This window comes from Anabas testudineus, chromosome 24, assembly GCF_900324465.2.
Source record: "Anabas testudineus chromosome 24, fAnaTes1.2, whole genome shotgun sequence".
NCBI lineage: Eukaryota > Metazoa > Chordata > Actinopteri > Anabantiformes > Anabantidae > Anabas > Anabas testudineus.
This window is the reverse complement of record NC_046632.1, coordinates 15,281,682-15,304,962: the sequence shown is the minus strand read 5'-3', so window position 1 is coordinate 15,304,962 and position 23,281 is coordinate 15,281,682. Positions and strand designations below refer to the sequence as shown.

Genomic DNA, 23,281 nt, shown 5'->3' with positions numbered 1-23,281 from the left:
CAGCCAACATGTCAGCTCTGTGTTGTAATGCTCATTATAAATAAACCAACCTTTGAACAAATAAACCTTAAAGTATTGGACAAACTTTTAATTTAAGATTGTGGATAAACAGCTAAACCTCAGGCAAAGTGGACCAGAGACTCACAACAGGATCACAAGACCCCTAGTTTGAAACCTGTACCAGTGTTGGCTCCTTCTTGTGGGGGAATATATGTCAAAATCTAGGTCTAAAACTTTAAATTGCTCTAAATTTGTGTTCTTCTTTATTTGCTTCCACATTTTCTGTGTTTAAAAGAAGCAACAAATGGAAAATCCTTGGCAAGGTAAAATATTTATCACAAAAACTAGGCTGCAACAAAGATCTTTATTTTCATAGGTCTGCTTTTTTTCTTTTTCCTGTTTTATAAAGAAATACAAAGTTGATGCGTTTACAATTAAGGAAAACAAGTAAATAGCAAATATTCTAATTTTTAAGGTAAGAACAAGACAGTTCATGATTTAATTTTCCTTTACATCTATAATGAACAAATACATAATGAGGAAAAGATCGAACCCCAGGGGAATTATAAAAGCCACACAGCTCATATAATATAATATAATATAATGTAATATAATATCATATCATATCATATCATATCATATCATATCATATCATATCATATCATATCATATCATATCATATCATATAAATAGCTAATGAATCAATAATGAATAACCTTCAGAGATTATATGTTGATGCAGATGTTGCTGTAGATAATGACTATTGCTACCTTCACTTACATCACGTACATTATCTAAGTAGTTTAGTAAAATTTTTGACTTTGAAGTGCTGATGGAAGAACAGTTGACACGACAAACTGGCTAACTCACTAAAAAACAAAGGTTCATTGATTAAGGAAAAGCCGAGGTTTCCTACTGGAATGCCAGATCCTTTAAAGGTGATATTTTAACCAACTACTTCCTCTTGGCAAATAAACATGAGAGGAAATGAAAAAGATGTACACAACAAAATCCCCTGTGACATCATACACACATTCCCCTTGTTAATAAGGCAAACAAAACATTCCCATTTATTAATTATTAATAATTACCAATATTTATGTCTTTATTTTTGTCATCATTGTTCATTGCATTTCACTCCTGACTAGTAAAGACATAATTCGTCCACATTTAGATTTCCTTTGTTCATATGGATTATTTCTTTATTTATTTGTAGTGGTTGTTTTCTGGATTTTCTCTCCTTTCCTTTTCAACTGAGAGCAGCTGTAATGAGGCAAAACAATTTCTCCTGGGATTAATAAAGTTTTGTTCGATTGAATTTCAGTAAAACCACTGACAAAACACCAGGGGGCGACATGTATTTAAACAGATGGATAGACAGATACTTTAAGGTTTCCAGAAGGGAAATTCTGGTTTTGCAGAAGCCATTAGACAGAGAAACATTCATACACACAAAAAATTATACGTGAATAAATAACACATCTAAACACATCTAACACAATAAGACAGAAATGAATTGCACCTTAACTTGCACACCGTTGTCAAATCTACAGAACAAAACTAGAAACTATTAAGCAGTCTGTGCAGTTGTATGTGGAGATGATTGTGCAATACAAAGGAGGAAAAAATGCATTTATTTCATTTATAATTAGTTAATGAATGTAGTCACTAGGTAGTTTAGCAGAGTTGAAGCAGAGCTCTCCTCTGTCAAGAATGACTTCCTGTATCTTTAATATCACAGCGGAGCTGGAGAAGTCCCTTATTAGAGCTGCTCCTCTGTTTGACCAGCAGGCTGTGAAGGGGATGTGAGCCGCTCTCCACGATGTTCGACAGCTTGTTCAGCTTGTAAAAACCTGCTCCAACTGTTCTAGTGAAGTCCCCAGCACAGATCCAGCCTTCTTGATCACTTTGTTTAGGTTGTTGGTGTCACTGGATCTGATGCTGCTGCCCCAGCAAACAGCAGCAAAGACTACTATACTGGACAATTATACTCTGTAATGTCTTAAACCTTACACTGTAAAGTGCCTTGAGATGACTTCTGTTGTGATTTGGTGCTGTACAAATAAAATTTAATTGAAATTGAATTGAATGGTTGCATTTAATAACAATAATAACAATAATAATAATAATAATAATAATAATAATAATAATAATAATAATAATAATAATAATAATAATAATAATAATGTATACTTTATTCATCCCCTTGGGGAAATTACAATCCAGTCTTTTGTCCAGCTGAACTCCCAGGTATTTGTACCCCTCCATCACCTCTACTTTTCCCATAATGGAGACTGTCTCTACTCCTCTACAACATCTCCTTGGTCTTTGTCACATTTAAGGTCCACCAGGTCTCTGTACTCTGCCTCCTCTACACCACTGTCTGAAATGTCTTTGTTTCTCTGGTCACATTCAGTTTGGCTCATGTGCCTCAACTGTAAGGATGATTTCTGGTCTGAAATGTCAGGAAAATGACTCAAACAAGGTGACACCACAAGCACCTGAATTACTACACATATGGGAAATTTTCTATAACACTCAAACAAAGACACTGAAGATGCTTGTATCTGCTTCCACAGTACAGGAATAATGTAATGTGCTGAATTCCCCATGTCGCTGAGTCTTTGCTGTTGTGACCACTCAGGAAATGTCTGTAATTTTATAGTCACCCAGAAAACCCCACAGTTCACACTGATGAACTGCAGGTCAGAGTGTACTCCACAGATGCTGCACCAGGTGGTGCTATCATGTTATTTTTGCTTTTACAAGTATTCTAAGGATGTTAATATAATATTGCAGATTGGTTCTGCATTCAATTTAAAACATTTTTAGATGTTTTAAAGCGACAGAAGGTAAAAATAGACTCTTTTAAGTGGTTTTAACAAATAATAATAATGAATAATGTGCACAGTGGTTCAGTTTTAACAATCAACAGACACAAATGTCGACGAGTTGGAAGAGTCAAGTCTTCGATGTGACAAAACTTCATTTCCCATGAACCCCTGTTCCACTCCGCAGTGATGTGGGGTGTGGTGGTTCAATGACTGTGTGTGTGTGTGTGTGTGTGTGTGTGTGTGTGTGTGTTGCATATTGGAGGAGAGGAGAGCTCTGTCTGTCCGCACAGACCCAGAGCCGCAAAATCCTCATCGGAGCATCTGTGAGCGCAGGACGGGGAGATGCGTGCAGCGGTCTGCAGCTGATCCACCGGCTGATCCACACCGAGACGACATGAGTGTGATATCTGACATCGAGCTTTTCATCACCGGCGGTGTGGATGTTTTTTTGCACCGAGTGAATCTGGACATGTAGCAGGACTGCAATGGAGCGTCGATCCAACGCATGAGAGCTGCGGACCGTATGTAGTGTAACATTACAGACAATTAGCCATTAGAAACACTGGCATCTCCACATTTACACTGGTTCATGTTAGAGTCTGTGTCATCGGGCGCTGTGGCTGTTTTTCTTTGTGATATGATCGGGAAGCCATGCTGAATTTGTTATTAGTGGTTTAAAAATCAATGGTTGCACAATTTAGACAGAGAGGAAGATTTTCAGGCTGATTCAAGGCCTCCTTAAGATCTTTTTGCCTGTTTTGATGAAAATAAGATAAATTGTCCTGTTGCTTAAAGAATCAAAGGGCAGTCATGTCAAAAAATAAGAGTAGTGAGTCAGTGAAGGTGGTAGTTCGATGCCGCCCTTTGAACCGGAAGGAGGAGTCCAACGGGCCTGGAGGGGACATCATCCAGATGGATCTGCGGCTGGGGCAGGTGTTCCTCAGAAACCCTCGAGCTCCAGCCAGCGAACCCCAGAAAACCTTCACATTTGATGCAGTTTATGATGCAAAGTCCAAACAGCGAGACCTGTATGATGAGAGCGTGCGGCCTCTGATAGATTCAGTGCTCGCAGGGTTCAATGGCACCATATTTGCATATGGACAAACGGGAACTGGAAAGACGTACACCATGCAGGGTGCGTGGTTGGACCCTGAGAAACGGGGTGTGATTCCAAATGCTTTCGACCACATCTTCACACACATCTCCCGTTCACAGTCAGATAAGCAGTACCTGGTGCGGGCGTCCTACCTCGAGATCTATCGAGAGGAGATCCGGGATCTCCTCTGTCCCAACCACGGCAGTACCAGGGCTCTGGATCTCAGGGAGAGTCCAGAGACCGGGGTGTACGTCCGAGATCTCACATCATGTGTTTGCAAGAGCATTAAGGAGATTGAGGAGGTGATGAATGTGGGGAACCAAGCGAGGGCGGTTGGGGCGACAGACATGAACGAACACTCGTCCAGATCCCATGCTTTGTTCCTGATCACGGTGGAGTGCAGCCAGCCAGGACCAGATGGAAGGAAACACATTCGAGTTGGGCGCCTAAACCTGGTGGATCTAGCTGGCAGTGAACGTCAGGCCAAGACCGGCGTCCAGGGAGAGCGCCTAAAGGAAGCCGCCAAGATCAACCTCTCGTTGTCAGCCTTAGGAAACGTGATATCTGCACTAGCAGACGGGCGCAGCGGGCATGTGCCATACAGGGACTCCAAGCTGACCCGGTTGTTGCAAGACTCTTTAGGCGGGAATGCAAAAACAGTCATGGTTGCCACTTTAGGCCCAGCCCCCCAGCACTATGAAGAGACTCTGACCACCCTCCGCTATGCCAACCGAGCCAAGAACATCCAGAACCAGCCCAGAGTCAACGAGGACCCCAAAGATGCTCTACTGCGAGAGTTTCAGAAGGAGATCGCTCGCCTCCGGGCCCAGCTCAACCACAGGAAGTGGAGGAACAAGCAGAAGAAGGATCGGGTGGATGGAGAGAGCTGGGAGAGAGACAGAGAGGAGGAAACAGAGGGTGAGGAGGAACAGGAGGAGGTGGAGAAGGCGGCAGAGGAGTATGTGAAGCTGGAGGAGCAGCGGCTGGAGAGGGAGAAGGAGGCCATCAGAGAAGACAGGTTCCTGTTGGCCGAGGAGAAGCAGAGGCTGCTGGGAGAGAAGGAGAGGATGATGGGAGATCTGAGGAAGGAGCAAGAAGCCACGGAGCAGCTGACTGCCAAGTACAAGGTGAGAGGTCGGACGACTGAGTCGCAGGTTGTTGTTTATCATCCTTTCCTCTTTTCCATTCAGTCATTCTGTGAATGTGCACATTCAAAAAGTCATAAAGACGTCAAACTATACAAAGATCTGGTTCACTGATAACATTTGAGTCCCAGCTTGTAAACAAACAAGTTTGAAAGGTTAAAAATAGTAGATGAAGATTAAGATTAAGATGCTTCAGATCTTATTTTAAATTGTGGGGAAATTGAACAGTCTGGCAGCAGCTCACACCTTTAACCAACAGGGTCACGTTACTGAAAAAGCTATTATATCATTTTACTAATTAGTCATCAGAAAAACCCCATCATATGTCTGTAAACGACTCCAAATCCTTCTTACCAAAACATCTGATCCAGGATTCGCGTGTCATTCGTTCATTTGTTCATTTGTTTTTAAATTTAAAAACAAAAGTAAAAAACAAAAGTAAAAAACTGAAAAACTAGAGACAGTTTTTTTTTTATTTTTGTTCACAAAACCAAGATGAAAAAACAGATAACGGTTCATTTTACAATTTACAATTTTGTGCACAAATCAAAAATAGAAAAAAAATGATAACATTTTCATTTTTTATTGGGAATTAGTGCAAAACAGCATTAGCATTAGCACATGTTAGCTCCCTGCTATCGCTGTTCATAATTTCAACCTTTGTGATTTGGAAACAGGAATGGGTCGATGTTGTCAAACACATGTCTGTAAAGTACAGGCCTGCACCCCCCCATCCTCCACCAAAGCGACCTCCTTCACTCTACGTTCTTAATGGCCTGCAGTGATAAACTACATCTATTAACGTATATGATACTTGAGGTTAGGTGAAAAGCTTTATTTACATGTTCCCAATGAATCTGGAGCTCTCTTCCTGTATCGCTCTGTCACACAGTCCACTCCAGCCAGAAGTCAGATTAAGGACATGTGGTCCACAGGATTATCATGTGTGATAATCTGATGAGCGGTTATTAAACGACATTATAGGCCGGAACCCTGGGAGCTTCATGATCTAATTACACCTCAGTGAGTGTGGGGACAACATTTCCGAATGACATCAAACAACTCTGAGCGCTTGTGGTTATTTCTAGTATCTAAATACACAAGATTAAATAACCTTGATAATAATTATTATTATTTAATTAGTCCAGAGCTAAAGAACACATTAACTAACCTCTGTGCTCTGTGCACCAGGTTGTTTTGATTCAGGGATGATAACTCGTGTTATAGTCGAACTAATACGTTGGAGCTGGTCTTACGTGTGTTTTTGGGGCTGGTTTGTCCACACAGGAACTCGTGGACACTGTAGCTTCAAATGTCAGTTCTCTCTTTGCCCTTTTCCAACACACCATCACACAGGAAGCAATCAAAGACTCAATCAGACCAGCATTAATTACTTGCTCTGATTCATGGGTATATCCAGTCAATAAGTCAGCTGTTCAGAATGACTGCATGACTGACTACAGTCTATAAAACTGGAGCTACAGCCTGGACCATCCAACAGAAGACTCTGCTGGATCAGTTTACCGAGCTGCAGCTAACAGCCCGAGGCCTTAACGTGGGGAAGAGGAAGAAGATATTTTCAGTGTCACTTCTGTAAGAACTCTAAAAAGGAAAGTTGAGCATTGTGCTTAGAGGACAAATCCTCTCTGTCTTTGATCAGTTTGTGATGTTCTCTGTATTTTAGGAGAGATTAAGGTTTTGTACTGTAAATGTTTGGCGATCCTATATTTCCCTGAAGCTGCCAGAGTGTATTTTATGCATTCAGCTGTGGGTAAAAAAAACTGGAAAGCAGCGTAATAACACAATTTAGAAAAGGTAGCAGTTATTCTCAAAACACAACATGTAAGTTAACATCAACATTACACTACATCAGGACTGAGTGAAGAAACTGAACCTCGTCCTTAACATTCAGCTGTAGAATGCAAAAAGGAAAGCAAATAATATAGCAGAAAAACAACTTAAAGACAACAACAACTAATCTGGAGGCAACTGTATTCATATTGCACCTTTCAAACTAAATAAGAGACCTGAGTTTAAATACCAAGCTCAGGTCAAAACCAGAAACTTAAATACTCTAAGAACAGTGACAAGCAGATAAAGAAGACTTCATCGTAGAGTTTACAATGTCCTTGAATCCAGTGTCTGATACAAAACAGTTTAATTTCCCTCTGCAAACTATTCCAAGTATCTGGAGCAGAAAACACGAACGCTTTTGTTCCCGTCTCTGTCTGCACGTTAGGCACAGACAGCAGAAATGTGCAGAATAAACGCACTCGCTTGAAACAAAGGGTCTAAAATCCCCAAAACACACAAAGCGCTTGTACCTTAATTCTCTTTGTATCACCAGTGTCTGTTGTGGCATTTTATTTTCTGGGTGACGGTATGAGGTCTGGGAAAGTCCCATGAGACAGAGCTAATGTATATCCTAATCCTTCCTGTGCCCTTCACACTGAGTGCTTTCACATGCATTTCTCTGTGTGGCTGCTCATATTTCTTCCCGTCACGTTGTCCTCCAAAGCACCGTGAGGCCAATACTGTGCTAAACCGTGTAAAATCTACTGTGATCAGCAGCTCAGTTTAGAGGGTCTCCGTGTTTGATGCTGACTGGGTGGCTGCCGAGGTGATGTCAGTGAAGAGAATCAGCAAAACTGCTTCTCCTCTCCCCCCGAGGAGGAAGATGATTATGGATGAGAAGCATTTCCTGCCTTTGATGCATCAGCCTGTCGCTGGTGATTCAGAAAAAAACCCTGAATACTTTCAGAACAGTGTCTGTCCCGTAGGATACAGGTGAAAGGGTTGGTCGTATACTTTCAAATGCTATCTGAAATCTTCCCTAAATGATTAATAGTTGTATTGTTATATTATGTAAAGTGCCTTGAGATGACTTTTGTTGTCCTGCTACTGTTAATGCTCCAGTAATTTCCAAATGTTCCACAATATTTCTGACTTTTATTTGTTGTTATTAGTACATCAGCAAATGTAAAGTGATCTGATATCATTATAATTGTTGTCACAGTATTGTTGTTTTTAAAAATATCAGTAATAATTCAATGTAAACAAAACAGCATAGATGTAACTAAGCAAAATATAGATAAGGTTGAAATCTTTTGATGTGGAGACCAGAGGATTATTAATTTATATAAATTAGCTTCGCTCTGATTGGCTCAGACTGATAATGGCCGACCAATCACACAATTAACCTTAAGGTTCTATTTTTTTGAGTCTGCTCTATTGACCAATGAGAGAGGGGTTGCTAGGCAGAGAAGCAACCTGAGGGGGAGAGAGAGGCTCTGGCTGGAAACATCAGTGGAAATGTGCTCACAAATAACCAACTATAGACGATATCAGGATGAAATGCAGTTCAGGGCCTTCTCCTGTTTCAGTTCACCGTCACCGCCACACACACACACACACACACACACACACACACACACACACACACGTAAGTAGGTCAGAAAGCTGCCTTGGGTCAGCTGGTGTTTCTGCAGGGTGGTGTTTGTTAAAAAGCCTCCAAGGTGCAGCGCTCCATCTGTGGATTGTGATGTCGGTGCAACTGTTGTTTAGCTGTTGCAGGTTCCGCCAGCTTGAATTTACATGTTGATATATAACGTGGGACAGACTGTTGGCTCTGCAGGTCAAGATGCCAGCACCAGGGTGTTCACAGTGTCACAGGTTTATATTTAACGTCTGACCTTGTGTCCACGTCACCTTGTTTTCACCATTTCTCTGGTAGAAAATCTGTGAAAAAGCAACGACAGATGGATCCAATAATGTCCCTGTGTTCTTGATAGAACATCCATACATTGGAACATGATAAAGGTCCACAACCTCCATTTTTGCTTCTTTTACCTGTGCAGAAAGGAATAAAGAGGTGTGGGCACCATAACATTGAATTACTTTAACAACTGTACTATGGTAGAGACCCAGTGTATTAGCTCGATGTACAGTAGTACTCTGTTCTGCACAGGAGATTAAGAAACTGCAAGATCTGCTAACTGCTAACAGCAGCAGCAGCAGCTGCAGAACTGTGCTGTAGTTCTTTCATTACAAATCTATGAAGTCTTCCTCTGCCAGTGAGGAAAACTCGTACTATGCAGGCAGCTGATGCACAAAATGTCTATTAGCATAATTAAACAGTTGATTCATTTGTTTCTCAGCTGACTGTGGATGACACAAATCCATGTGTGCATCTCTGAGACTCTACTGTATAAACTGAAACATCGGTTTCTACATTTATTGAAAATGACGATGAGCAGCTTTCGTTTTTGTTTAATGCTCAAAGTTTTATCTAGTTGTGTTTTGTGATTTACTTTGTGGAATTTTAACAATTAGAAGATCTACAGTTTCAATCTGTGTCGCTCAACCACTTGTCCACTTGTTGCTTTACGTTTATATAAGCCGAGTGTGGCTTTTAACAGTAATGATGATGTTATGAAACAGAACGTTATCGGTACAGACACAGTCGAGAGCTTCATGCAGAGCAGCTTCTCAAAAGGAGGCTGCTGTGTCCGACCCTTCAGTGGACTATTCTTAGATCCACTTTTCTGGGTCAAAACTGAACTACGTCCCCCTTCTTCTTCTTCTTCTTCCTCTTCTTCTTCTCCTTCTTACTGTCTCTCCAACGATGTGATGTCTGTCTGCTCGTCTTAAGTTTCCTGTCCATTCTTAAAGCAGATTTAAGTCTGGCTGAACTGAAGACTCTAAAACATGCATTTGTTTGTTTCAGTAACGTGATTTGCTTCTGATAAGCCTTCATATCCACTCTGGAGCTTTTCAAACACATCACGTGGTGTTTATCAGCACATTGGGAGCATGAATTCTGCTGGGTGTCGTAGGATTGTGCTGTAGGTCAAATTTGTTTAATGAAGATCATGTGGAGCGATTTAAAGCTCTAGAACAGCTGTTAAATGGGTCTTAAAGCGAAGTGAAGATCAATCTTTAGACCAAACTTTGACATTATGTTTCTCAGATTCACTTCCCTTTAGCATATCCAAAACTACTACAGCTACTACATCTACTTATAGTTAAGTAGTAGTAAGGTACTTTTACTATAACAATCATTTTATTTCACAAGTTACTGAGGGAATAGTCAACAGCATTTTGTTTTCCTTCAACTTGCCTTGACCACTATCAGTTTTCTGAGAATTATTTCTCAGAGAAGCACAGTAATAAATTGTCCATCTTTGATTGAAAGTGTGAAGTTCGTGTTTGAAAAATGTTGCTGCAAACACTTTTTCATTTGTGGTAATAGGAAAATTAGATTCCAGCAGACTGCTCTCCAGAGTGTGAATCTAATAAATTGAGAGTTAAAATAAAACGCTCTTCTAAGGCGAGCTGCCCACAGAGAGTCTGTGTTGGGAAACACTGGCTTGTTTCTCTCTGACTCTTTTATCTTTTGATTTCTATAGTTAGAGGACTAAAATAGATTGTTGCATTGTCAGCATCTCCAGCAAACACAGGAAGGCCTGAAGCAGCGTGATAATTGAAAAGAAATATGTACGGAGTGTTTGAATCACGAGTGTTCAGACGACATTAACATATTTTTACCATGAATGTGTTTTACACACTGTGTCTTTTGTTGTTGGAGGAAATCACTATTAACATCTTTCCTCCTGTACATCCTGCATGGTCAACAACAATGGGCACTGCATCATGGGAAAACACACACATGCACAGCTTTCTACAGTATACTACAGTGAAGTGGGGCCTCTGCCCTGTACTTCCTGTCCCTGGCTTTTATTTTGACACTCTAGTTTAGTTCTAACCATGTTTTCCACTTTCCAGCTTCAACTGTTCGTCCCTCGTGGATCGCACCTGTTCTCCCCTGTCACTAATCACCTGCTCTGTTTCACCTGGTCTCCTCTGCTCCGTGTTAAGCAGTTTTTCACCCTGATTCCCAGCTCTGTATCTAGCATTTTGTTTTGCCATGTGTTTGTACCCACACCGAGCCCCTGTCTTGTCCTGTCCTGTCCTGACCTTGTGCCGTGCTTTGGACCTTGCTCTCTCCTGGACTAACCTTTTGACTCTCTTTGATTAACCCCTGGATTTCGGACCTTATTGGTTTTGTCTGCCCATTTCCCTGTGCCTCTTCGCTTGGCCGGTAGTTTCTCTGTTCCTTTTTGTCCCCGTTTCTCATCGTGACTTTCCTGTGAGTTTACTTTGTGAGTCTAGCCTCTGTGGTACGTTTATTTCCTTGTCCTGACATCCCTTTATTTCATAAATCTTTCAATTCAATTCCATTCAATTAAATTTATATATATATATATATATATAGCGCCAAAAGGCGCTTTGTTTAAGGTTTAACACCTTACAAAATATTATATTCTGTATACAGAATTATATAGAAAACCCAACAGCCCTGTGTTCAGGTTTTATTTTTGTGACAGTGTAAAAACTATGGTTCCAAGCTGGGACTCCTGGACAATGAGGAAAACACTAATGCACACATGCCGTTCTTATCTCGCTCATCTGTTCTCTGCACATGCCCAGTAGAAGCAGATTTATCTTTTCTCACGTTTTAATGTTTTAACTAAAATGCATATTTGCCAGGAGGAAAATAAATGTTCAGCTCAAAGTGGTCCACACAAAATTCTCCCCCACACAGGTTCGCATACATGCACGGCTTTATGGATAGAATGACTATTTCCTGTTTATATAACTGGCTTCCTGTGTAATGAGAGGAGGAAAAAGCCTGGACAGAGAGCGGGGTGTGTGTGTAGCCATCTTTCTGCATGGAGGGATACATCACTGAAATATTGATGAATCAACTCTGTGTGTTTTCATGTGTGTACATGATCTCTTTGAGTCTTGGGAGCCATTTCATTTCTTAAACTATATCTTTATAGAATGAAACATTAGTGAAAAATGTCTGCACGTAAACATGAAATATTAAATGTTTGTTTATCTTTCGAGTCACACAGTGAAAATGATCATTTTGGATGGGAGCGAGATTAAATATTTTGCTAATTTAACCGCTGGTGCCTCATAAAATCCACAAAACAAATGAATAATTAATTTAATCATATTTATGCTATATTTAAGCTGTGTAAAGACTTCTGTGAATAAACGTGGTTAAAAACAAACGTCCAAATGCTCAGACGTAGAAAGGTGTGTGGTGTGTTGCAGGATAAAGTATGTTTTCCAGGTTAATCTTTGTTTGGGATGGCACTGATTGCACCTCTCTGGATCTCCCTCGAGTGTTTGTTTGATGCAGGAGACGACTGACACTGAGTGAATGATAATGAGATTTTAGGCTCGAAGTTGTGGATGCTTAAGTGCTTCTTGCATCGACCGGGACTGATGTGAAACAGATTCTCAGCGACGGCCTGACCTTTGTTCTCTCTCTCTCTTCTCTACGTCTGTCTTTCATGCTCAGATGCTCAGTGTCTCTTGCCTTTGTACTTCTGCCTTTCTTCATCTTCGTCTCCGTCTCTTCCCGGTACTCTTTCTGTCTCTCTGCACACACGAGACCTGTTGTCGTCACGTTGTATTTATAGCCCGGTTGCTCCCTGCAGGCCCCGGGCCTCGCCGTGATTGGCTGGCTGATGCTTATTGCTTCTTCTTCTCTTCACTTTCCCATCAGGAAATGGATCAGTCACAGCCAAAAAAAATTCAAACACCCACTTATGGGCAGATTATACATCTATGCACAAATAGGCAAGCTGGCACTCACAAGCTCCACGAAAAATGTAATGCGTTTAAAGGCTTCAGTGTTTCCCTTTTCTCCTTCTATCATACTCCTGCAGCCTTTCAAAGTATAAACAGTAAAATGTCTATCACTGGACCACAGCTGATTATACATTTTGATGATTTTGGAATAAATAATGCACAGTAGAGGAATCTCAAATCTGAACAGGTTTCACAAGTTCAACTTAATTTTTCCTGCTTTAATCCTGAGACTGCACACGCCAGAGGATCCAGGAGGCAGGACCACACACTTGGTGTTTACACCAAACAGTAATAAACAGTGGCATTCGAGGGGTTTCACAGAAACGCATGTGATCAAATGTGACTACAGAGCAAAACAAACACGGATGCCGACTGTCGTCATCAGCATGTTCTGCACTGAGAAACAAATGAGAAAACTGTGGGTGAAGTCATGACTTAGCAAAATAAAATCTTTAACTAGTAGAGTTCGAGGACGCGTCTGTAAACAAAAATGCAAAAGTGCCAAATACAATAAACATTCAAACTGTTCAGCTTATTTAAACCTCTAACAGTATAACAAGAAATGCAATTACCAGTTGCAAATATGCATAATAATGAAATACCGACTGCTCTGTCACAGTTTTACCAGTATACCATCTCTGTTAACCATAGCAGCTTGAACAAGCCACACGGCGAAAAGATTAACTAACATTTTACATCGACATGAACAAATTACCAGACAAAGACAAATCAAAAACTAGTGACGTGACGCCTTCGTCAGAGCTTGATGCTAATCTTTTTCTTGAAAATAATATGATTCTTTGTTTGAGGCAGATACATAGCGCAGAAGTACATTTGCCTTCTGTTTTTAGGATAACTAGGGGGCATGTATGAAGCTACAGTACAACAAAACATTGTTTGAATATAATTGGGTATCTGTGAATAGTTTGACACAGTTTCACAAACCCAGAGACTCTCACAGTGCATCTTTTATGCTTAAATTAAACCACTAGTAGGCATTTTCTCCACTAGATAATAGCATAGTGTATCCTGTGTGACAGTTTGTGTATGTGACGTGTAAAGTTGTGCAGCCTGTACATATTTATTTAAGGGACGTTAATCTGCATCACCAGCATGGGATGCATGAGAGAGACAATTCCTAACATGAAGCAGGCCTTAAATGAAGCTGAAAGAATATGACAAAACACAAAGAGCAGCACACGAGGCAGTGTCTCACACACGCACAAAGACAGCTCGAAACAAAGAGGCTCTCTGTAAAACGACCTGCTGCAGATGTATCCTCTCTGTAGGACGCTCCTGCACAGCACTCTCTGCGTGAGTTTGAGTGTTGCGTCCGCTCACATAATCAAGCGGACAGTGTGGTGTGTGCAAAACGTATGGGCTGCACACAGTTGACACACACACAATGTCTTTTTGTATAAAGTCCTGACACTGGAATGTGGCCAGAACAAAATGGCCGGGGCCCCAGTTTGCTCCTTTTTACACTTTCTCATGCCGTTTCTCGTCTTTCACTCGCTTCAAGTATTTCTATATTTTCCTGCCCTCAGGACAGAGATCAGTGAGTGACGGATAATGACAGAGAAGCTTATGTATGTATGCCTTTAATCTCCACAGTAACCAGAGACGCTGTAACCAGAGGCATGAAATGATAATGATTTATGTAATTAAAAACGGCACCTTTCATTTTAAAAGAAAGAAATAATAAACAGCAGTTTTTTATTACAATGTTTAGTTGCTTACACTGTTTTTTTCCTGTGCATTAGTCACATTTAGTTATAAACACATAGGAGGTTGTCTTTCAATCAACCCAGAAATAACAAAAAAAAATTCAAGTAAATAATATGGAGCTGCACTCACTCAGAGGGAGTCACGTTTTCGAGGTCTGAAGCGCTGCAGCCTGATGTCGTGGTGTCGATGTTAAGCTGTCCACTTGCAGCTCCATCTGCCTCATCAGCACAAAGTCTGCACCGACACACACTTACAAAGACTTAACTGTTGTAGCTTCAAATGAACTTTGTCTGAACTCTGTTCAGCTTCGGAGGCAAAACCGGTTTGTGAGTTTGATGCACAGTTTTGTGCACTGGACAAACAAAACAATCATTTAACAAATGCATGAGACAATACAGGAAGGTTAGCGCCTCAGGATAAGACGCTTCTGTGTCTGTGTGTTCACGACAGGATCAGTACAGTTCAGATACTGACTGATAATGAGTGAACTGGTTGGTCATCGACTCTTCAGCAGGACTTTTAGACAAACACTGTGCAAAATAAACTTATTAATCCAGATATTGTTCATGTTCTTCCAGGCGATGGAGAGCAAGCTGCTGGTTGGTGGAAAGAACATCATAGATCACACCAACGAGCAGCAGAAGATGCTTGAGGTGAAACGCCACGAGATCGCTGAGCAGGTACATACAAAACAAGAAAGTCTTAATGAAGTGATTCAGTGTGGATAGTTTAGTATAGAGGTTCTTTAGAAGCAGAGACGCTGACAAATGTGAAGGTGACATTTTATCAAATGCTTTCAGTCACGTAATGAGAGGGAGATGCAACAGCAGATGCTGGCGCAGGACGAGGAGACGCTGGAGCTGAGGGAAACTTTCACCTCTCTGCAACAGGAGGTGGAAGCCAAGACAAAGAAACTCAAGAAGGTAAAATATGCACAGATACTGTATGATACTGTACTTTAAGTGAAGAATCACACATGCAAACATAGTTGGCAAAGAAGACAAAGCTGTCTTATTGTACATCAACACACAAACACACACAAACACCTTCCTTCTTGTTCCTAATGTGAGTATATCCCTCTTTACCCCTCTTTCAACCCTGAACCCATTGAACTATGACCTGGATCTTAATGACCAACCTGTCGGGACACACGGTCCGGTCCGGACACACACTTAAATCCCAGGTCCTCAAGGTTTGTCCTGCCTTCCCCTCCTTGTTCCTGGACTCTTCCCTTCCTCCATCGCTGTATCTCGATTTTCTGTGTCTGTTTTTTTTTTTCTGCTCTTCATATTAACCTTCTCAGTTCATTCCTGCACTAATTGCTAAGGAGTCTCTTGGCTACTTGCTCCTAAACCCTTCTGAGCCAACACTTAAAACAAACCTCTTAAACTCTTGCCTGATCCTCTGCTTTCCAGTCTGTTGCACTGTCCATCAGCAGGGCTAGCAACCCTTTGAATGACAATTTGACTAATGATTCTTCATTGATTTTTGCTCCCTTGACGCCCTAATGATAATAATAGTGACGCCCTAATGTGCCACATCTATCCCTCCCTTGCTGCATGTAGTCGTCACTCTCTTACACTGTGTATTATCTTGCATATGCAAGATATAAAACAGCCAGTGATGTATCCTCCTCATTGTTTCATTTCCAATTCATGAGCAAATCAGACATCTGAGTGAAGGAGAGGCTGATGATAGTTGTTTAGCACTTCTTTAGCTGGATATACAGTGGCCATGAAATGTGTTGGGACATTTTACTTGGGTTGCAGTTTGCTGGTAGTGAAAACTGTGCTGAGCAGGCTGGAGAAAACACACACACACACATCTAGAAAAGCCATTACGCTGCAAAGCCTTGCGACAATCGCTGCCTTTGTCACAGTGAAAGCAAGTAAACACTGCAACTGCACATAAGTACAGAACAAAAACACTACTAGTGTGATATTTTTAATTGACAATTAAAATCACATTGGAAAAAAAAAGCGGCTCAGTCCAAACACAGTGAAAGAATCAACCAAGACGACCTTTCAACATTTTCCTGTGCAGGATTGATATTTCAGCTCAGCTCAGGAGTTGCAGGAAGAAAAAGGAGCAATGAGCTGAAAGGAGGCAGGGTTGCCATGTTTGTGTGCTCCTATTGGCCCATTCTCCAGACACCAGTGCCTCCAGTGCTGTTGCTATGGGAAACCAAGCGGCAGCGTGTTGGAGGCCAGTTTATCAGCGACCTCACCGCACTGGGCGACATCGCTCCTCCTCACCGTCTCTGTTCGTCTTGCTCTCTCTCTTTTCTCCCAGCTGTACGCCAAGCTCCAGTGCATCAAAGCGGAGATCCAGGACGTGAACAACGAGCACGTGACGAGCCGCCAAGAGCTGGAACAAACTCAGAACGAGCTCACACGAGAGCTCAAGTTCAAGTGAGTATCAACAATCACAGCAGTGAGGAAATTGCAATTTCCTGAGTTGAATGGAAGCATCTAAAATTAAACTTCCTCTTCTCTGTGTTGTCCGCTGTGTTTCTGTATTAATCTAATTGACAATAACTATCTAATAAATCTTCTTTGTGGCCGATTGAAGTTCAGCTAAATGCAAAACAAATTATATTTAATCATAGTGAACATTTAAATATCAAACCACAAATCAAATAGAATAAACTAAAATCACAAGAGACTCAGTCGCCATAAATCAAGTTTTCTTAAAGTCATATATTGATGAATCCTGGTAAGTTCTAGTTGTTCTAGTTGTTCCTAGCGTAGGTAAATACTCTGCAGGCGGCAGGACTTTGTGCATCACAAGGCTTGTATTCAGAAATGAGAAGGAAAGTTGAAAACAGTGTAGTGTTTTTTAGCTTCAACGGACGATAATGCTCTGTAAAATAATGGAAATATGATTAAAAAATGGCTTTAATTTAAATATTATACTATTAAACAGCTGTAGAATTGATGAAAGTGCACTAACCAGTTATTTTGCACAAACATACCAGCACCGAAATGCGGGGTGGGCTTTAAAAAGCAAATTTGTCTCAAGAACAGTTGGTGAATGAGACTTAATGTTTTCTGCCTCAGGTTTGACTGATGTCCAGCGGCATTGTTTGATTATAATAACCAAAAACTACATGTTGCCACATTTGAATTAAACACATATTTAGTTTGCTCATCATTATCGGTTCAAAATGTCTGAGTAGTACGAGGATTTTAGTGAGGATCTCAAACCGATCTCAGAATAAACCTCTGCGTTGTTGTGTTCCTGCAGATATTTGATCATAGAGAACTTCATTCCTCCAGAGGAGAAGAATAAGATCATGAACAGGCTGACCTTTGACCCAGAGGAGGATCAGTGGAAGTTTCAGCCTCTCGTTCCTGCTGAAAGGTCAGTAGTGTTGTTTTTAGATGTTGGGCTGTTCCCATGGTGTTTGATCGGTGACCTGAGGTCAATATAATGAACTCTGAGCTTTTGACCTTTGGACCACGCCTAATTCCTCTGCATCACTTCTTATTTCTTCCACTCCACCAAAAATATAAAAGCAGAAATCATATTTATTTTGTGGAAAATTGTAGATATCAACTAGTACAAGTACATGTACTGTATTTAGTCTTGTTTCAGCTTTTTGCATGAACTAAAGCTCGACTGATGATCGAAGAGGAAGACACATTGTCAACTTTAGTTTTTTTGTTTCTCATTCATCCCTTTTTCTCAGTAAATCCTTGCAGATGAAGAAAAGGCCGACGTCTGCAGTCGGATACAAACGACCCATCAGCCAGTACGCCAGGGTTGCCATAGCAATGCGAGCTCATTCCAGATACAGGGTAGGTTTTGTTAGAGGATGTCTGAAGTTGAGAAGTTCCCACTTCAGAGGCTGAACACGCTTTAAGCATGTGTCATTCAATAAGTACGTAACTTTTACCTCTGCTTCCTTTTTGTGTATTTATGGAGCAGGCTGAGAACATCATGTTTCTGGAGCTCGACATGACTCCTCCAAACGCCGCCTCACTCGATCGCTCAGCGGAGGCAGAGCTGAACCAAAGTCCCTCTCTGGACAGCTCGCCCACCAAGGACAGAGGCGTCCGCAAGTCTCGCTCCTGGTGAGGGTTTATAATGCTCTCTCTTGTTGGAATATTCTCATAGTGTCAAAAATTATATTAGTATTAAGTCATATCTGCAGATTTCCTTTAATTCTTCAGTTAATTATTGTGATTTCTATTCTTAGTTAATGTGACGTAATATCTTATCTGCATGTATCAGGTTTCACATCATCTCTTCAGTAAATGGGATTATTCAGGATTAGCCACGCCCGCTCTCATTGGTCTTAATCTGTCGGTTCATCTCTCGTTTGCTCAGCAGGCTGTAATCTCGCTGCTCTCACTGGATAATCTCATTAACCTTTATCGAAGTGGTGTGATTGTACTTTTGTGTTTTTTAATTTTAATTTTCGTTTCCTTTTGCAGGTGCCAGACGCCAAAATCCATCCCTTCGTCTTCTTCCAATGTTTCCTTGGCGGCGTGTCACGCTGCCACACCCACGGCGGCACAGTGAAGCTTTAACGAAGAGGGTTTTTAACTGTTATTTATTTTATTCCTCAGCTTCCTTCCTTCTTTCTTCTTCCTCTTTGCTTCATTTGAAGACTTGTGAATGATGGACAGAAACATGGCACCACCTCTGCTGAATCCTAAGAGGTCACTTTAATAAAAAATATCTTATGACAGGAAACGAAATGACCTGAAAAACCTCAGAAACGGTGTAAAACACCAACTTTGGGACTTAAGGACCCACCAGAACCTGTTCTTTCCTGCATGTTAGAGACCGTTAGTCCTCTTCTTTAACAGCTGGCTGTGGTGCTGTACTACCCAGACTCTGTGTGTGTGTTTGCGTGTGTTTGGATGTGTGTCGTGTACATGCAGGGCTGTATGATTGCCTGTTTGTGTTTCCTGACTGATGCAGATCTGCAAACTCACAAACTGCTTGAGTCCCCTGTAAGATATCAGTGTAAATATTTCATGTATTTGGGGGTTTTGGAGAGTAATGATATAGAAGATGATGTGTACTGTTGTTGGTAAGATGAGATACTTTGAAGCCTGGTTGGTGACATTTATCACACCTGTTGACTCACATTATTCCTCAGTCCCTCTATGATGTTTGATTTATTTGAAATTCTTTCAAATAATCTCTAGAAAAACTGAAATATTGAGGCGTGTCACACGCTAAAACACTAAAACAGGACTCTTGAAATATGGTTCCAGTCAAACATTTGACTTTTTTATAACAGCACAAGACAAAATAACCTTCTCTAGTTGGATTTTTTTGAATGATGATGATGATGTTTCACCACAAACAGCCTTCACCGGGACGTGACTGCAAACATTCACCCATCTGGTTTCAGTAAAATGTTTATTACACTTCACATCCACCTTTAATCACGAGGGATCCCAAGTGCAGCGACTTTAAACACCGCTCAGTGTCCTGTTTATTAGGTACACCTGTAAATGCAATTGACTGCAACAGCTCAGCGATATATTTTCAGTTGAACTTATTATTTTAACCCTTATTTTAACAGCTGCAGTGCTTGAGGTGTTTTAATCTTATTCCCACTCCATTTACATTGACGATTACGTATTTTGCTCCTTGTTTTTTGAGAAACACCACAGCTGTTGGACCTGTTTGCATTAAATTCTATATAGTAGATATTAAAGTGACCATGGAGTGAAATGATATAGGGAAAATATAAAATAAAATGAACGTAACAAAAGCTGCTGTGGTAAGAAGATCTGTAAAAACCTGCTGTTGTCCGATGTGTTTAGTGTGACAGGGTCCTTTACCTCCTGGGGGTTAATAGGAGCAGACAGTGGGGGGTCAGGGTGACTGACTGTCACTGTATTATTGATGCAGGTATTCTGTTGCAGCTGAACGCTTCAGCTGAGAGAGTGCATGTGGAAATTTCTCCATCCATTAAAAGAACAGAGACATTTATACGCTCGCTCACTACAACCTGCTCCTTATAGAGCTGCAGATAATGGTTATTTTCACTGTCAATGAATCGACCTACATTTTAACAAGTAAACAATCTATGTGTAAACAGTTATTTAAAATGTCGTTCGTGGGTGTTTGGAGCCCAAACTGCTTGTTTTATCAGAGCAACAGAACAAAACCCCAACGATGCTCAGTTTACAGAAACAAAACAGAACCCCTGAAGCATTTTGAGAATCTGTGGAGCAGGAACCAGCGAGTATCATTCAGACTCTCCACAGTCATTCAGTAAATAGTTTAACATCAGTAATAGAAGTGTATTAATATAATAAAAGGATTTGGATGGGTTACAAGTAGAGAAACAAGACTTGGTGTGGTACAAATTATGCGTATGCTGTTTTGACTAAATTTAAATCTGCGTAAACCTACTTTTAATTTATGAATGAACGAGGATTTTATGTGTGTAGTCGTCAGTATCTGGGCACATCGTTAGTTACAAAACAACAACAAAAGATGGTGTCTTGAAATATTTTGATGCTTTATCCAAATGTTCATGTTTGTTCAGTATAATCGAGGTTGAAAAACATGCAACTATACCTTTAATTTGAAGGATTTTCTGCCGTTTGTGTGTTAATAAAACTGTATATTTATTTGCAAAGGTTTTTAAATAGCAGAGGGTCTGTGATGCCACACTCCAGGGTGCTATCAATGAGATAAAGACATTAAAATATGATTATTCAAGCAAAGAACTGATGGCTTCAATACTGGAAGGAGCTCCTTTGAATGTTTTTTTTACTATTGTTGTTAATTTTTCATTCATAAAGAAGCTTCAGTCACATCTACAGCCTGAAAATATACAAATTATACATTCATGAATTATTTTGGCTGATTGTGGTGGAAGACTGACTGATATTGATTTGGATGTTTTAGGAGCACATTCTGATGAAAACAGGCAGATATTTTCAGCATTTTTTACATTTTCCAGTCCGTCTAAATGTTGCTAATATATAAACATGTTTGTCACATTAGTGTGTAAATTCACTCCATCTGTGTCCAGGCTGTAAAATATTGTATAAATGTGTGTGTGTGTGTGTGTGTGTGTGTGTGAGGGTTGTGGGGGTGGGGAGAATAGTGATGGAAAGAGGGGGAGGGATGGACGGATGGATGCAGGGATCCAAAGACAATCAGGAAGTGAGGAATAACTGTGGAGGAGGTGGATATGGAGCCTGTTTCCATGGTAACCTGCCGGTAAAGCATGTTGGAATGTGGACGGGGATGAGGATGAGGATGAGGGGGGTCTGTGAGTCTATGTGTATGTATATGTTGGTCCAGTGGGCTGAGCTCATGTCTGATGGGAAAAAAATCCAATAAAGACAGTGTCACAGGCGCCTGCTCGTCGATCATGTTTAATTCTCTCTGATCAATATATATAGATTTGTTTTTGGCTTTTGGAAGTGTGTGTTTGTATTCAGTCAGCACAAGCACGAGCGATAATATTAATACACCTATTTCATTTTTTAAGATCCTATTAGCCTCATTTAATCAGGTCCTGCTGGAGCTCAGGCAACACCAGCAATAATAACAACGGTGATACTACAACAGTACTGCTGCACAGCGCACCAGCTCCAACAGAGTATCTTACAGTAGGATGGAGTTTATTGATTATGGATCAAGTGATGTTGAGTTCCTCTAGCACCGATATACAGGTGAGATGAAAGCATCGACTAAATCTAAATGTTTTTTTTTTCTTCTCCCCTCAAAATTGTAAACACAGACACAAACCCAGATTTCAAAAACCTGTCTAGCAGCAGGGCGTCCGAATGGAAAAGGAAATATACACCTGCTTGTTTTGACCATAATGTTTGATAAATAATACTAAATTTACATTTATATAAGAGAGAAAACACATATTGGGGTATGTTCTTTTTAATTAAAAATTAATTAAATGTTTTTCTTTCAGTAAATTCAGTTTTTTTTTGTTTATTATATTATTCTGCAGATGGCGGCTTTAACAAGCAGAACCACAGTGACAGTACTCAAGTGTTTCATCTGAGGTGTCTGACGTGTATCGGTGACCTTACAGCTTTCGATGTGCAAACTCAAGCCTGTGATTTATGAGCAGCTTTCTCACATATCACACGATCATGTGTGATGAGTTACAGGTGACACAGGTCTATAAATTCACTCATGAGTGTTATCACCAGCTGACTAACAGAGGTCTCTTCATATTTCATAAGCAGAGAGCAGCTTTATCAGGACAGCAGGAGAAAATTAAATGACTGGTTTGTTTCAGACGGTGTAGAAAAGATGGACGCTCATTAGTAACTACCTGCACTGATGATGCCCTCTGCTGTGAGAGCAGGAAGAAACTGCTGCTGCTGCCTCCTCGTCATCATGGAGCATAGTCCTAGTGTGTTTGTGCATTTAAGGTATTAGACTCCAGCTTCTAGTGACTCTCAGCAAACTCATATTAACCCTAATAATTTGATAATAATATTATAATAATAATAACAAAGAAGATTCACAATGACACACACATGAACTAAGCTAACTTGTGCAACACACAGCAGAATGCACAAGCAGGTAAGTAACAATATAAATGACTTTGTACTGTATACATGCGGTACAACAGCATTTATAAGTGCAACAGTGGATAAAGGTTCTTCATTAATATGTTAAACATGTTTTGTGAGGAAAAATCTGGTCACAATAATGTTTTTAATGGTTTTCAAACAATAATTTGCTTAATATTATACATTATATTATAATATTATATATTATACAGCTAAAATCTGCTTCTGAATTCACTTCCTTTCACGTTTCTTGACATTGAGTAGACACAATTCATTATTTGT

At 40.5% G+C, this 23,281-nt stretch overlaps 1 protein-coding gene across 2 annotated transcripts; it reads left to right on the top strand.

The window, feature by feature from the left end:
- The first annotated feature begins 3,065 nt into the window (after positions 1-3,065).
- Positions 3,066-21,793, top strand: LOC113149817 (kinesin-like protein KIF3C). Of its 2 annotated transcripts, XM_026342126.1 has the most exons (9): positions 3,066-5,057; positions 15,050-15,151; positions 15,272-15,394; positions 15,655-15,663; positions 16,764-16,882; positions 17,718-17,834; positions 18,163-18,271; positions 18,402-18,547; positions 18,911-21,793. In XM_026342126.1, exons 1-9 carry the CDS (start codon positions 3,645-3,647, stop codon positions 18,996-18,998), a joined length of 2,226 nt encoding a protein of 741 aa, XP_026197911.1. In that variant the 5' UTR covers positions 3,066-3,644; the 3' UTR covers positions 18,999-21,793. The 2 variants fall into 2 exon arrangements, with proteins under 2 accessions (XP_026197911.1, XP_026197912.1); XM_026342127.2 differs by lacking the exon at positions 15,655-15,663 and having other exon boundaries at positions 3,067-5,057.
- Positions 21,794-23,281: the final 1,488 nt, after the last annotated feature.